At 38.3% G+C, this 16,060-nt stretch overlaps 1 protein-coding gene across 4 annotated transcripts in view; it reads left to right on the plus strand.

Annotated features, from left to right (window-relative positions):
• The window catches only part of il1rapl1a (interleukin 1 receptor accessory protein-like 1a), a 231,640-nt gene that overhangs the window by 110,971 nt on the left and 104,609 nt on the right, over positions 1-16,060 (plus strand). For all 4 annotated transcript variants that reach the window (XM_023950643.2, XM_023950645.2, XM_023950644.2 and 1 more), the window contains exon 5: positions 1,193-1,346. In XM_023950643.2, the coding sequence (XP_023806411.1) occupies positions 1,193-1,346 (154 nt within the window). The remainder of the gene's footprint in view (positions 1-1,192; positions 1,347-16,060) is intronic.

Consider the following 16,060-nt stretch of genomic DNA (forward strand, 5'->3'; position numbering starts at 1 on the left):
TATAAAAACAAACACTGTACATCATATACATCTGCTAAATTATGTAAACTCAGCTCATATAGTACAGGTGATTGAACCGACACACAGAGAGACAGCAGTACTGTCTGACTGCATAGGTATTGCGCAATCCAAGGTGAGGCTCAGCGGGCTGGTGCCTCATCGCACGTCATTTCTTATTATCTGAATGGCAAATGCGGAAATTCAGCGATTTTGAGAAGAAAAAACACCCAAAAATGGTACATTTAAATGGAAAATGACTGCAAAGCACAAATTACTGATTAAATATAATAATTGAATTTATTTTTTCTCTTTTCTTCCCATAATGACAGGTGAGGCACAGCCTCACCTGCCTCTCCTGACTGCACGTCACTGGTTTATATGTAATTCATTAGTTATTTGTGTGTCAATGCTTACATTGTATACGTAATATAAAACTTATACATCGTTGGTCCAATGCTGAAAAGTCAATTAGACAAACGTGGAACACCAATTTACATACGAATCTAGCAAAAATCAATTCAAGTCAACTCAATACAATTCAAGGTAAGGTTTATGTAATAATTGCGTTTAAACTACATAAAATATGCGTAGACTGCATGATTCTCAACTGACCAAAAAATGTTTGAAAAGCTCAAAACCAAATTCACGTTCATGACTAAAATCCTCGATGGACATCTGCACACATCTACGTATGACGAACGCAAGAACCACTTATGAACTACTTATATCACGCATGTATCATGAAAGACCGAAATTTCATACATAGAAAAATGTGCAAAATGTACATTGCGTCTGTGTGACATGGTCTTAACATTAACGGTGCTACAAAACTGCCAAGCTATCCAGCCAGATGGCAGCTTGATCACGGAAGCAAAGATGTACATAGATCTATTTGTCTGCATGTGGATGCAGACCTGCCCATTCTGTTTGTTTTTTTACATCACCACTACAAGCTTTTTCAAACAGGAGTTTTTTATTTGCTCCTTATTTAGAACAATTTGAATAAAGAAATACTCAGAAATCCAATTTTGAGCCTTAATTTTCTTCTATATTTCCTCCACCATCAGAAAAATGCCATAAGAACATGTTAGAAGCACCAAAAACACCATTTTCATTGGAGAGGGTTTTCATGAGCGATCAAAAGAATTTGTACTCGCTTTTACCCATCTGTTTTGTTTGTTTTATTATCCAGGAGTGTCATCCAAAGCAGTGGAGAGCCAGCATCATTCAAAAGAAAGACATTTTGTTTATCCAAGAAGTAACAGAAGAGGAGATTGGGAATTACACTTGTGAGGTCCAATTCAGCGGCTTCGTCGTCAGAAGGACGACTGAACTCACCGTCACTGGTAAGGGGAAAAACATTGAATTTCTGTTTTTTTTTTTATTTGCGCAGAAATACCTTACCTGTTCTCCAGTGAAAACAGGAGGAATGAATGAAGCGGTGCGTTGCAACAAACAAATACATGCATGCAGGCGATTCACTGATTGCTGCAGTGATCTCCCACTGCTGTGTTAATTGATAAGGGAGGGTGAATGCTCAGGCCTGGCCTCTGTCCCTTTCTTTCCCACTCAGCAGTTTCTAGTCAGCCAGGCAGAGCTGAAATGTTTAAGGCTGCTGGCCAAAGCCCTAACAATGAGAGTTAAAGAGCCTGGAAAAGGTCAGGAGATTGACTTTTTTCTGTCAGTCTCTAATGTTTTACTGTCTTCACCTTGTACAGCGGAACATTGAATAAAGAAATGCATCCATGCGTTCCTCACGCTCCAACTGTGTGAATGGGGAAAGCTTAACAATTCTCCGTCCTGACATTTCTGTTAAACCTTCCGCTCCAGTTTCATGCGGTGAATGATCTGCTCGCCCTTACACTGTGCCCACCAACATCACTTTATGAAATATTTACTATAAAATTGTAGTTGTGTTGTTCTCAGTGATGATGAAGCATCACGGTCACCGCTGCACTCTGGGAAATGCAATATTTATGAAATCTTCCCAGGCTCGGACTGAAGTTGTTTGAGGGCTTCCAGAGTGTGCTGCAGTGCGTGTGCAGCAGCAGCAGCAGCCTCAGGAGAGCGCCGTATACGCCTGTCAGGCTGGCAAAAGGTGGACTGAAGCCCAGCCACCCACAGGTTCACACCAATTTAACATTCATGGTCCAGCCCTCTCCTTTTGCTCCCTTGGACTCTGTGGCATTTTGAGTAGATATGATGTTGAAGTTTGACTCAATTTGTTAAGCAAGAAAGGAAATATGTAGAAATGAAAACTGAGTTGACAAAAAATACATTTTAACTGACATTTTTAGCACAGAGCCAACCCTTTGAAAAACTGAGTTTTTAACCAGCAAATGTGAAAATAAAACAAACTATTCAGAGGACTTATGACAGTACTTGACATTTCGTTTCTGTCTGAATTAAAATGGTCCACAATGAATTTGAAGACACTGCAATAATGAGCTGTTAAGGTGCAGCTGCCCTGAAGAACAGAAAGCCTATGATGACATGACCTGGATAAATGGGAATCTCCATAGACACAGGTCATAATGCAGGATAACCATCCATCCATCCATCCATCCATCCATCCATCCATCCATTCTCAAAACCCGCTTTTGTTACAAGGGTAAAGGAGCCAAGGCGAAGGTGGCCACTTTGTTGTAACATCACACACACATAAACACACACACTAACATTCACAACAATTTAGAGTCACCGATTAACCTTTGAAACATGTTTTTGGACTGTGTGGAGCCGGACTGCAAAAACCCATGTGAGCATGAGAAGGAACATGCAAACTCCACATAGAAAGGTGACAGCTGGAATTTGAACCAGAACCTTCTCACTGTGAGACAAAAGCGCTAAACATTACGCTACCGTGCAGCCTGTGCAGGATGACTGCAAAGATATAAAGCCTTCTTTTTATTATTTATTTGTATTTCTGTATTTAATTTTTATTTTATTTTATAGTATTTTCTTTACTTGTTGATGGTGCACCACAACAAAAAAAGATGCTGTTGCACTGATTGGTGCAGACTCTTTTTTTTTTTTTACCTAATCCCAGTCAATTTATGCCAGATCATTTTCCTTCTTCCACAAAAATAACCCGAGCTTCGTGAAATGAAAGCATTTGACCTCATTACTGTACATTACTGAGGTTCTTCTGTTTTACTGCAGTTCTCCTGCTAGAATCAGATTAGCTCATTCCCACCAAGGGCTCATTTCTTTTAATAAACCCACACCATCATACCTTCAAGTGGGCGTGCGATTGTTTACATTTTATCACATTCTGTTAAAACCGCCATTACCTGGGCAGCGAGCTTAAAAGGCCAAACTATGTTTAAGGTCCGATTGCTAATGTTGTCGTTTGTTTAATAGCCCGAAGAGATGAATGAGGTGATTAAGTTTAACTAATCTTACAAATAGTGGAATAGACACTGGCTTATACTTTCACCCAGTCCTTCATGTGTGTTCGTGTGAGTTAAGGGTTATGATGTGATCTTTAATTCTTGTGTTACTTCCCCTAGTTGAAAACTGGGTGAAGCATTTATTTATGGTCATTATTTGTAATAAAGGTCAACAATGATCGCATAAACTCTTTTTTTTAAAGCTAATTCTTCTTAATAGAATAGAAACAAAACTCATGGTTTCATCATGTGGATCGTTAATTATGTGGTGATCCGATTCATGAATCAACGGATGTCTTTTTACTGGATGGATGAAAATTGAAATAGCATTTTATCACTACCATTTATGCTTTAGTTTAAAACAGGAGATCAGAATCAACAAAACATAACCGATAAAAACACAAAGATTTATAAAGAAAGAAAGGGTATTTGTCATTTTTTACAATGGCACACTAGAAAGTTTTTCTGTCAACTTTCCGGTTAACTTCAGGAGGGTATTCCAAAAAGCAGGTTATGTGAGTTACCACGGTAAGTTTGAGGCTAAGGAGGCATATAACCTCAGCTTCCGGGTTTTGTTCTCCACGCGTTTCCACAGAGACTCAGGATAACGGCGATCCATTGAGAATGCCTTTGTGTACTTGCTGTTCATGTGCATTTACCCAGGGTTACCAAGTGGAGCGTAATTACGCTAACTCATATCCGGTCTTTTGGAACCAACATACCCAGAGTAAGCAAGTTCAGGCGGATTTCAGCCAGAGTTCAGGGTTAAAGTCAGGGTAGTTTAATCTTGCTTTCTGGAATACCCCCCTGGAGGAAACAAAACATAAATGACACTGTTGTTTTGGATCATTTTACAACAAATCCTTAAAATGTTCTGAAGTAGTGTTGTCTGCTTTAATAATATAGTATTATGTTTTATTCATATGAATGGCTTTTATAAGTAACATAAGCTGCATATATTTCAGATGACTGATCTGCATTTGCCATGTTGATTTCTAAAATAGTTATTTTTGACGTAATACTTAAGTAATTCATCTTTGTCATGTGCTTTATCGATATCTTATGATTTTTAATTCTGTCTTATAAAAACTGGGAACCGGATATTGATAAATCATGTAATAAAATGGTTACAGTATAATCGGGGTGGGATTATATAAATTCGCTTCCTCCCACTCCCTTTCAAGCAATATTTATTAATATGTCTAATTATCCTAAGTTTGATTAGTTACTGTATGAATGTATAACTGATGTTTATATTGCTGTTGTGTATTATTTCTACTTAATCTGCTTGAAATAAACCATTTCAAATCAAAATCAAATCAAAGTGATTCTCCATCCCCAAAGTTAGTAGATAGATGACAAAAACATAATCAATGAAGACACAACAACACCCCTATCAAAATGTAACAAATAGAAGTCCCTCACAGTCATTTCATATAAACTGACAACAGTGGTTTAAAGGGCCTATTTCATGCTATTCTAAGTCTTTCTGAATAAACTACATCCATATATATGATAATATATTACCTTTGGAACACTACAAAATTAAATGAAATAAGAGTTATTTTTGCAAGTCATTTTCCTACCCAGAAGTAAGACGGCTTGATCTCTGAGGCTCCGCCTTACTCTCCTTGTGGGTGCCGCCCATTTCATGACGTCAACCTGGAGCCGTCCTTGGCAGCGTGTCTGCGTTTCGTCCAAGAAAACAAACAACATCCAAACGTTTGCAAAGACGGATGAGCATATTGTGCATAGAAAAATAAATTGTTTTTTTCCAATCACCACTAGATAAAATGGGCGTGTGTGTTAGCCTGGGAGCGGAGCTGTCAGTCTCTTCTTGGAAGGGGGTGGCTCCTCACTTATCCATGTCTCAATGTGAGAACCCACTTGTTTTCCTGGGTTGGGAGGGGCTGCTGCTCAGAGTGCAGGTTTTTGGAGAAATACTCAGAAATGTGTGAATGGATCAAGATACCTTTTTAAGGGTTGTTTTTCATGAGAAATGAACATAATAATAGACTTATAAAAGTTGATTTTGTATGATATAGGCCTGTTAATAGACATGTATTGTAAAAATTGCTTTTATCATATTTACCAGAAATACCAAACTTTAGATGAATATTTTTGCAGACACGTTTCCAGTAAAAATTCTCTTCCATATTTGCAGAGTCATATGATATCACATCATTTTAGAACTTATTTCACTAAACTCAAGTCTCAACTTGTCATCTACGAAAAAACACTTGAGAGTTTTACTTTGAAAATAAGAACCATCACCAACACTTTACTTTGAAAATGTATTTACTTCCTGTGAAGGAGACACAGTTGGTTTGTTTAGTTTACGTACAATTTTAAAGCAATAATAACATGGCCTGAAGGGTATTTTACAGTTTACTATGTTTATAAGGACCACATATTCACAATCTGTCACGTCATAAATGTCCAAACTCAAATTTTCAGGAGCAAATAGCCCTATTTATCACGTGTCTCGTTCCAAACATGAGGACGTGATCTGCAGGAGTCTGTGAAAAAACTTGTGCAGTGAGAACAGAAATGCTGATATCAACAAGATTTTGTTTACTTTTCCAAACCGCCACTGGTTAAAAAAAGTGCAATTTTTTTGTACTTCTATAATTGATCCATAGCAGCAGCAGCAGCAGTAGTTTTTTCCCCCACTGAGAATTCAGATCATGGACAGTAGAGTCCTCGTTTGTATTTTTCGCCGACACACAAGCCCCATCTGAACAGAAACCCACTGCCCACCTGTGCAGCTGATGCACATTAGGAAGAGCAGCTATGTTCAAGTGTATGTTTGTATTCCTAAAGCTATGATAACACAAAAGTCTGTCGTCGTATCTTCGCTTTTTCATGCCACAGCGGAATCATTTGACTCCATTTTGATGGCTCTCCCAGGGCTCGTACCTGCACTGTGGTGGTGAGGCTGCTACAGTGGAACAGCAGATAAAAGCGCTGTTGAGCTGATGTATGCAGCTCCCTCTGTAAAAGCGAAAATATTATACTGAGAGAGTGGAAAAGGATAAAGAGAACAAGGGAGTGAAAGTTACTGATAGCAGCAAAAAAAATATAGAGAGAAGGTGTGGAAAAGAAAGAGAGGTCGGCGTATCTTATCTGTATTCCTCTCCAGTGTTTCTCAGCAGAAACAGTGTGTCCAGGACTATAAACAGACTATTATCCCAGTGTTTATCACAGTACACATTACTGTTTGCCTCTGTCAGACTTACTGTAATGGAGTCGTTTGGTTTGATGGATGCCTCAGGCGAGGGTTTCTATCTTCTGCTGCCATTATACCTCTGTCTGCATCCCCTCACAGCTCAAATGTCTTCCTGAACATTCAGCATAGCCAGCAAGCATGGTGATTGAGGTTATGGCCAATGTAAATGTGCCATTTGGCACATTGAATCAAAAATGGACAGGGCAGGAGGAAATCTGCAGGAGGAGCAATCATTTACATTACATTGCCTTTCGAGGAGCATTAAGATGGCAAACAATCATATTAGAGACCCACTGTGATGAAAATGATTTTTTTAACATGCTCTTGTGGCATTTCTGTCAGTAAAATTACAATCAAAACTGGATTACTGGGTATTTCTCTATTCAAATTATGGAAAAAAAAACGCTGTTTAAAACGTTTTTGTGACGTAAAAGCTACTACGGCAAACCACTAGCTCCCTGCTCCTCTCCATTCTGATGCATCCACTTGACTAGATCCGCAAACATATAGAAGACGGGAAGTGGGATGGGCTTATTACTCTGTGCTGAAAGTCCTTCCCACAACTTGGAGAGGATTTTCTGATGAACTCCTGCCACTTTACAGAAACTAGAAAAGGAAGCTGTTTTTTTAAAATTTAAGTTAAAAATGGCATAATCCTAATTAAAAGATCACTTAAAGTAGATCAAAAGATGATCGGAGTGGGACTTTTTTGTAAAAAAAGAAAGTATTTGGCAACTTGTTTTTTTTTTGGTTAGAAATGCATTGAAACTGTCAAAGTTTTCACCCACCTTTTATTTTTCAAGATTTATCCTTCAGACTTCACAATTTCTGACTACCCATCTGTTTCTGGGCTCTATCTCCCACCTGAGATGCAAACAGCTGTGTGTTTCACATGCAAGCTTGTGTTAAGCAAAAAAAAAAGGAAAAGAAAGGAAAAGAAAAGCTTGTGGAATTATTTGTGTGTATAATGAGAAAAGGCAGGGACAGGAAGGAGATACAGAGTTCTGGCTGCAAAAGCTTTCCCGTCCCACTTCATCTCCTATGAGGTCACCTTCAAAGACCTGACCATTTGACGACCTTATAAAATGTTCGCACATGTGCGAACATGAATGTTCCATGTATTTAATGAGCAATAACTCGGCTTTTACGTTGCCGCATGCGTTTGATCTCTGTGAAAGTCAGAAGCAGAGCAGAAAGACGAGAGGAACTCCAGCTTTCATCTGCTTTCCGTCCTCGTGCTTCTGGAGAGGAGATGGATGGAGAGGCTGAGGTTAGCGGTGACACAATCCTGGCAAGAGGAGGAAGGAGTAGGTAGAGATAAGAGGTGTGGGCTGAGAAGAAAAGATAGCATTCCTCTAAGCTTGGGCTGCAGCATGTGCTTGAATCATACATGAATACATTGCAGCTTTCCCTGCTAGGAGCGTGTTGACCCGTCACAAACCCTGTAAACATTTAACCCCAGCAAGTGGACAGTACGTTGGGGAGTAGATAATAAAATCCCACCTGAGATAAGTGTAATTCCAGTGCTTTTCCTAGTTTTACCCACATGCATCTTTGCAAGCACCGGAGCATCAATCACACCCATGGGCGGGACTGGTGAACACATCATAAAACCGCTTTATGTGTATGATGGGCAACATAACCTACCGTGTAACACAACCTTTTTTCCGTCCAGCCCCCTAAAAGGTCTATTAGGTCTGCAAATTTACTGTAGCACCCTTGTTGAGAAACCATAAGACCTGCATGGAGTTAGGCAGGAGGACTCATTAGATCGAAGTTAGCGATCATTTTCTTCCTGTCTGGGTGGGTGTTAACCTCACCTTTAACCTCGCTATCTCGTCGTCTCTGCACCTCATCTCATCGCCAGTCACCAGTCGTCCCTACAGACTCCCAGCAGCCCCCGGTTTACATTGTTTTAATTTCATTAAAAGTGACATCAATCTGCATGTGACATATGAAATTTACATATTCTGCAATTAATCTTGTATGACCCACCCAACTCCACCCATGCACTTGCCCACACTCCCTAGTTATTATCATTATCTGGAGCCCATAGGGCTTTATCAGGCATAAGTGAAATTTAAATCCCGTCATTCTGCAGCCTTCTGAAGTGGGGCTCAATAATTAAACTGTATATTTCAATGACTGGCAGTGTACATTTGAACAGGACATGATATTTCCATATGTAGGAGTCCTGTGAATTTGTTTGAACTTAGAGAGCTTGTTCTGGATTTGGAAGAAGACCCGTTTGACAGCATAAGTCTTGTTAGAAAGGAGATGAGAAAAAGCTGTAGCACCAAGTGCAGAGATTTAAAAATGGTTTCTATTTTAGGACATCAGATCAAGTTAAAATGCATAAAACACATTTTTGTTGACCGTTATAGAAAATTTTAAATGAAAAGTTTTTTAGTTCTCTCGGATTAAGAAAGTTACAAACAACAAAAACAGGCATTTTTTTCTCTTGAGTACTGTTTGACCAGTTAACGGTCTGTCAAGCGACCACTTTAATTTTAAAAAGTCTATGTAAACGGGCGTATATGTACGTTTCGGGTTTCCATATTCAAAACTCTCTCGTTAACACGTCACTACGAAAGTTTCTATTACCGTCTTTCGGGCTCTATAAAAAAACAAAAGTTAAACCAGGTCTAACTTTGACCAATCAGAGACTCGGTTTTCATGCTGATCTAGGAATGGCGTCCCTTTTAATTCACAGAAGTGCCAAGCGTTTGAACATTAATAATGGAGGAGATATTAATAATTGCGGTTTGTGTCCGGATGGAATTCTATGACACCAAGTCTTTCATAAATCTGAATAGAGCTGTGATAGAAAAAGCCTAGAGCAAGATTCACCAGATTTGCACTGCTTCAACATTTCACACCAAGCCTCTTCCTGTAGGACGTGAGCTACCAGTGCTGTCCAGTTCACACTGGACAGTTGAGTAGCAACTGTCCAGTGTGAACACCGTATGCCAAAGACACGTTAAAGAATGCTTACGTCACATGCACAGTGTAAATGTAGCGTTACTTGAGTCATATTTAACAAGTTTTTAAATGTGTGGTTGAGTATGTTTAGCTAGTGAGCCCACTTTAGCTGAAAGCAATGGATTACCAGATCCTATTCTTGGTATGTCAAGAACAGTTTAATTTAGGGTTCTTTTTTATCAGAGAACTGACATGTGTGGCCCGTCTCTTAATCCTTACTTGATGCAAATGGGGAGTTTTGTCTTAATAAATGAAAAAAAAATATAAAAGAAAGAAAATATGAAACAAAGACGACATTAGCATGAAAAGCATAAAAGTGTTAACAGAATTGGTTGTGTAACATCAAGGGGAAAACACAATGCAAACAAAAAGAGCTAAAAAAAAACAGTTCAAAGCCACAAATAAACTTTCAAATATGAAGTTATGTGGACAAAATCTGCTATTTCCACAGAGGGAGAATTTATTATTATTATTATTATTATTATTATTATTATTATTATTATTATTAGGGATAATTTATTATTAGAAATTGTTTTGTTTCATTTTTTCAAGCACACCTAAGAACATTTTTAATCTGCTGAAATGTCTATTTCAATTGATATGTGGAGGTTAAACAGAGCATCATAGTCCTCATTCTATGCAAAAATCTCTGGAAACCCTCTGAGTGGAAACGAACACTTGTGTGTCTGAGTTTACTCCAGATTCCGTCTGTGGGAAGTCAATATTGTCTTAAATTCGATTTAAGCAGCCACGGGTCGTCAGAGGGATCAGATAATGAGCCAAGTGAAGGGCAGGAGTGTTCCTCTTTCCTCTTTCAGTATTTATCATTGCAAGTGTGATTTCTGGTACAGTACATGACCTGAAAATGATCTTTGAAGAAAAAGAAAAGACTTCACGTCATTTTTTACTTAAATATATTAGTAAAATAACAACGTGACAAGAAGTTTGTAAACCTTTTTCTGCCGTTTACTTAGTAAACACCTTGTCTTTATTGGATTATTTGCTTTTAAGCAAACAAGAATTGTTGTTTTCAAAATGTAAAACGGAAATTGGACTGCTGGATAAAAAAGATCCTGCCAGAAAACAAGAAAAAGTGACAAAAAGGAAACCAAATGCCATATTTACTAGTGTTTTCAAATAGGCAAATTTGAAAAGTTAATTGAGGACTGCAGCTATGGTAAAGAAAAATAAAGGTTGTGAGAGTTCTTCAATCACTTTAACAGCACTATAACAATGCATTTGATTATTTATTTATTTATTTTTTTTACAAAAAATTTTATTTCAGTAACCTAAGTAAACACATAAGTGCATCATTTTGTTGCTTTCACATCCTTTGTCGGCAGCATTGCAGAATTGTTGGCTACGTCAGTCAGAAGCTGCTGCAGGAAAAAAAGACCTTGAACTTTCTGGATGGATGAGATAAAGGAGGCGTACTTTGAAAGTGCAGAATAGTTTCCGAGTGTCAGGAGCTGATCGTTGGAACTGTAAGAATAAGGATTGATGCTGGATGTGAAGGAGGATCGGGTTGGCGATACGTTATCCGTGTTAGCCGTGATATCGCCACGCAGCTTTCAAAGCGTGTCCGTCATGAAACCTCGTGGTTAGAAGGAGCAGGTTTGTTGGCGGGACGACACATGCTCTTCTGAAAGGAGGCTCTGTGGCCGCATTAACCTCCAGTGGAGAAAATGAGCTGGCAGAAGACAGAGGGAAGGTGGTCCCTTTGGAAAAGTGGGTGGATAACAGGTTTCTGAGGTTGTATCACTTGAAGAGGTGTGACCATTAGTCTGCGTAAGCCACAGTTCTAAATGAGAATCAGATTGAGGCTTTTGATCAGTTCAGAGGGTTCAAACACATTTGAGTCTGACTGAGTTCTGCAGAATTTCCAAAAACATGTCTACAGACCTGGTTTTGTCTAGATCTCTGGAGGATGATCGTGTTACCTTGCAGGAGAATCCGTTCTGATGCATCCACTTGTAGATGATTAGATCCTCGTCTGAGCTGGAATCTGGATCAGAACCGTACAGCTGGAAAACTCCAATATTGCTCGCCATTTTTGGTGCTCTGGTAATGTTAGGTTGGGAGTGTAAGGGGCTGTTGGCTAAACAGATGGTTAACGGGAAGTGGGGGCGGGCTCACTCTGCACCATCAGTCCCGCAAACAACCCAGGTGATTTTTCTAATGAACTCTGGCCGTTCTGCAGAAACAAAGTCCTGGTGGACAACACAGGTTTTTTTATTTAGGCTAAAAACGGCTAACTCATATTTAAAAGTCCACTGGAAACACTGATCTGAGAGGGACTTTAAACAGAAACCAGGCAAAACTGAGTTGAATTGTTGCATCTATTAAGATTTTCTTTATCCACTCCTTCTCAAGCATATTGCTTGTTTTATTTGTCTATCTATAACTCTTGTGTTGTTGTTTTTTTTTTTTTCATCTTTGTCTTTGAAAAGTAAAAGTATAAAAATATTGGTAAAACCAGACATCAAAAAAGTGATTTAAATGAGGAACTCAAACCGAAGACTTGGGGATGTCTATTTCTAAGCAGGAACAGATGATTTCATGACCAAATTCAATTGTGGATGAAAACAACCTCCCCTAAAAGGACAAAAAAATGTGACAACCAGAAAAACAGGTTTTAACCCTTTAGTCGTCTTTCAACTACCGTGACTCTTCAACTGTTTATGCAATTACCATATTTGCCCCACTATGGGTTGCACCAACAAAGAATAGTTGATTTTTGAACTTGCCATATATAAGGCGCACCAAATAATGAGGTGCATTAAGCGAGACAAAAGAGTCAGAGATAAGTCTGTCAGTCAGTCAGACTTTATTAACTACGTTCAGTAACTCTAGAACCGGATTGTAACATGCTACATGGAAGCCATGTTAGAAGCATTAGCCGTGTTAGCATATTCACAATACCTGTTACTCCCACTCACTACAACAAAAAACAGACTAATACGGTTAAAACAAACATTTCTGTTTTTACGCAAACTCCCAACAATGTTAGTAACATGTTAATAAAAAACAGTCCAACACCGCTACACGCTACCCGCTTTATCAAGTTCACAAAAACAACCTACCAACCCACCAACCTGTTTTAATGAGAGCCGTGTTCCTCTCAAAATGCCTTTGACATCAGTAGGCACAACCAGAATTCATCCATATATATGGGGCTGTAAAATTATAAAGTGCCCTTAACCCTTGTGCTATCTTAGATGACCCCACCCTTACATTGAGGTGTTCTTCCTACCATGACAAAGGTTGATAAAGGTGGACACCAGTGAGGATCACAAATCATTGAAGAAAAAAGGTTCAACACACTCTCTAGTGGGTCTAGATGACCCAACACCCAATGTCAAAGTGCCTAGGATAGCACAAGGGTTAAAAAGATCAGGACTTTTAGGTACGCCTCATAGCGTGGAAAGTAGATGGTGATAATTCCAACGAATTCTGTCGCGAAGGAAAGCGGGTTTGCACCGTTACGATACAAAGCCGATACAAAAAGCCGCCTATGTTGATCGCGTAAACAGTCACCAAGTTACGGTAGGTTAATGAGCCAGTTATTTAGGTGTCGTTGGCCACATCTAGTACAGTGTTAAAGATGTAAAAATGTAAAGAAAAGTTTATAAAGTTAGGGTAAGCACAAAATCACATAAAATAAACAATTTTGAATATAATATACAGTATTTATTCTGCCTCCTTGTTCCCTGGCTCGCAAAACTAACATTAAAGCTTGAGCCTTTGTGGTCAATGGAACACTGATGAAACTGCACGTAGCGTGAAAGCACTTTTAGAGGAGCAGCTTGCATGGTGAAGCAGTGCAGCTGGGAGTTCGTCTCAACAGAGCACCGACTCCAGAGAGACGAGTGGAAAAACAAAGCTTTAATGTCATGTGCTCTCCCATTGATGTAAATCACTCATGTAAGTGTTTTCAATCCTCCGTCTCTGGAGAAGAGAGACTTTAGCTTCATCCCAGTGAGCCTTTTTGGGTCTCTTTGTCTATACAATACGGGGTTTATTACCTTCCATGCTGCTTCAACACAGATGTCATTATGCCTCCAATTTAGGTTCAATTTCTGCCTCCAGAGGAATCAGCCCTTTTCAACCACACACTGGGTTTGTTGTGGACGTGACTTTTGAAGTCCACATGTGACATAAATATGTTGTTTTTACTTACAAATCAGATTTTGTAAAAACAGCAGCTCTTGCAAATGTCTCTGTCTTAGCTTTTTTTTTTTTTTTTTTTTTTTTAAAAGAGCTTTCTGGAAGAATTACAGTTAATAATTTGAATAGGGATAATATTTTTCTTTAAAGTCCCCACTTGTGAAAAAAATGACCAAGTAAAACACATTTTTAGAATTTGCTTGTTTAAGAAAACATAAAATAGTCACAACTATTATTAGTAATTTTAACTGGAGAATAGCAATGATAGTTGGTTGAATTTCTTGTTATTAGGAAGAAACAAAGGACTAGTGAACACTTTGAACTACTGCTTCCTGTCAGATCTCCAGCGTTTTTAAATTTCAAAATTGCAATTAAGTGAAAGTGTGTACTTATGTTTTGCCCCAAAAATGAGCATTTTTGATTTTCATTTTAAGGGGTCTTGTACTTTAATTTTGCACAGACTGAACCCAGTGACAGCGGGTCATTTCTCCACACAAACATTGACCAGAATAGGAAGCAAAAAGAAGACGTGCCACAATTTTTTATGTTTTCATGGTTCACAAGTCTGTAACTTTGTCCTCTGAGCTTTTTTAAAAAAAATAATATTTAATTAACTCAAAATGTACAACCTTAATTTAACACCTGAGATATTGCTGGTGACCGCAAATTAACACTCGCTATTTTGAACTACACATTAACGGTAATGTGGTCATGCGGTGTCTTCCTTCAGATTTATTTTTTGTTTCTGGTTTTGCCATTTGTAACTGCATGTCCCTTTTTTTTTTTGACAAACGCACTTTTATCTGGCAACAATCTAATTTCAATTTCGTGTTTTAATGATCCAGTGATGCACTTTTTATGTGTTTTTATGTTTTATTTATTACTTTTAGTTGTTGATTTTAATGTCTGATTTTGTTCTAGCAATAATGAAAACTAAAAATTATTTATCAAAATTAACAAAATTCCAACGGATTCTGACTTTACTGACATAATGTGTTGCATATCAGCGCAAACCTGCTTGTCTGTTGGAATTACATTAACCCTTGTGCTATTCTAGGCACTTCAACATTGGGAGTTGGGTCATCTAGACCCACTAGACAGTGCTCTGAACCTTTTTTCTTCAATGATTTGTGATCTTCACTGGTGTCCATGGATTACAAGAAATCTTTCCACCTTTATCCACCTTTGTCATGGTAGGGAGAACATGTCAATGTAAGGGCGGGGTCATAGGATAGCACAAGGGTTAATTACATAAATGATTGAAGAGTTGTGGTAATTCAAAGAATGGGAACACTGGAGCTAAAGCTCTGGTGGTAAAGGGTTAATCTCTTGATTTTTTTAAAATAAAAGGAAACTGCATGATTGTTATCTGGTACAGAGTAAAAGCAGAGAACAAACACATTTTCTGTCCAGATAAGGTTTGGTTTCAGAGTATAAAAAACCTGTCTACCCCACCCAAATGAGGCGGACCATCCAAATTAGCATATTCAGCAGGCAAATAAGGCAATTACAAAAAAAAAAGGAACAAACTAGACAACAAAGAATGCTCGACTTTGTTCTGGACTTCTGAACTTTCAGAAGCTCAACCTGAGGTTAGCCAGCTTTTTTTTTCAGTGTTGAGCTAGCCTCATTTATCCGCATCAGGAACTGTGGTCCTAAACATGTGAGTAAGCACACAGTCAGAGGACAAGACGCAATTTAATGTTTTAACTTTTACTTGATCTCTCTATCCAATGTTTTATCTATTACATGGACAATTTGCGGTGTTATCCAGAACTAACAAGCTGCTTTACTGCACAATCAGGTCTTTGCTCAAGTCTGAGACACTCTCTAAAGGCTGGGTCACACAGCCACTACAGACTTTTTGTGCATATTGAATGGATGAAAATTGGTCACACGTGAACATACGAAGAAAACGTCAGTATACGTGAGAAAGGTTGTGGTCTTTATGTGACATTTTCACAGATGTATCATGAATGAAGCACGTTAAAACCACGGAAGAAGTATGAATAAACCACGCAAAAAACGTGAATAAACGTATAACATGATCCATGCATGATTATTGCACTGTTTAAGTGCAATTCACAAGTGATTTGTGCGTCAATTGTGTAATTTTAACATGATATGTGCGCCTTATATGCAATATAAAAGTTATAGATCTGTGGTACATACTTAATGTACATACCATAGATGTATAACTTTATATGCACACAATTTTGCGTTTGCATCGCACAAAAATCAAGCACAATTGTATACGTTTTATCTAATAATTACGTTAAAAACTACTTAA

This window comes from Oryzias latipes, chromosome 21, assembly GCF_053564925.1.
Source record: "Oryzias latipes strain Hd-rR chromosome 21, Olatipes_Hd-rR_3.1".
Classification (NCBI taxonomy): Eukaryota; Metazoa; Chordata; class Actinopteri; order Beloniformes; family Adrianichthyidae; genus Oryzias; species Oryzias latipes.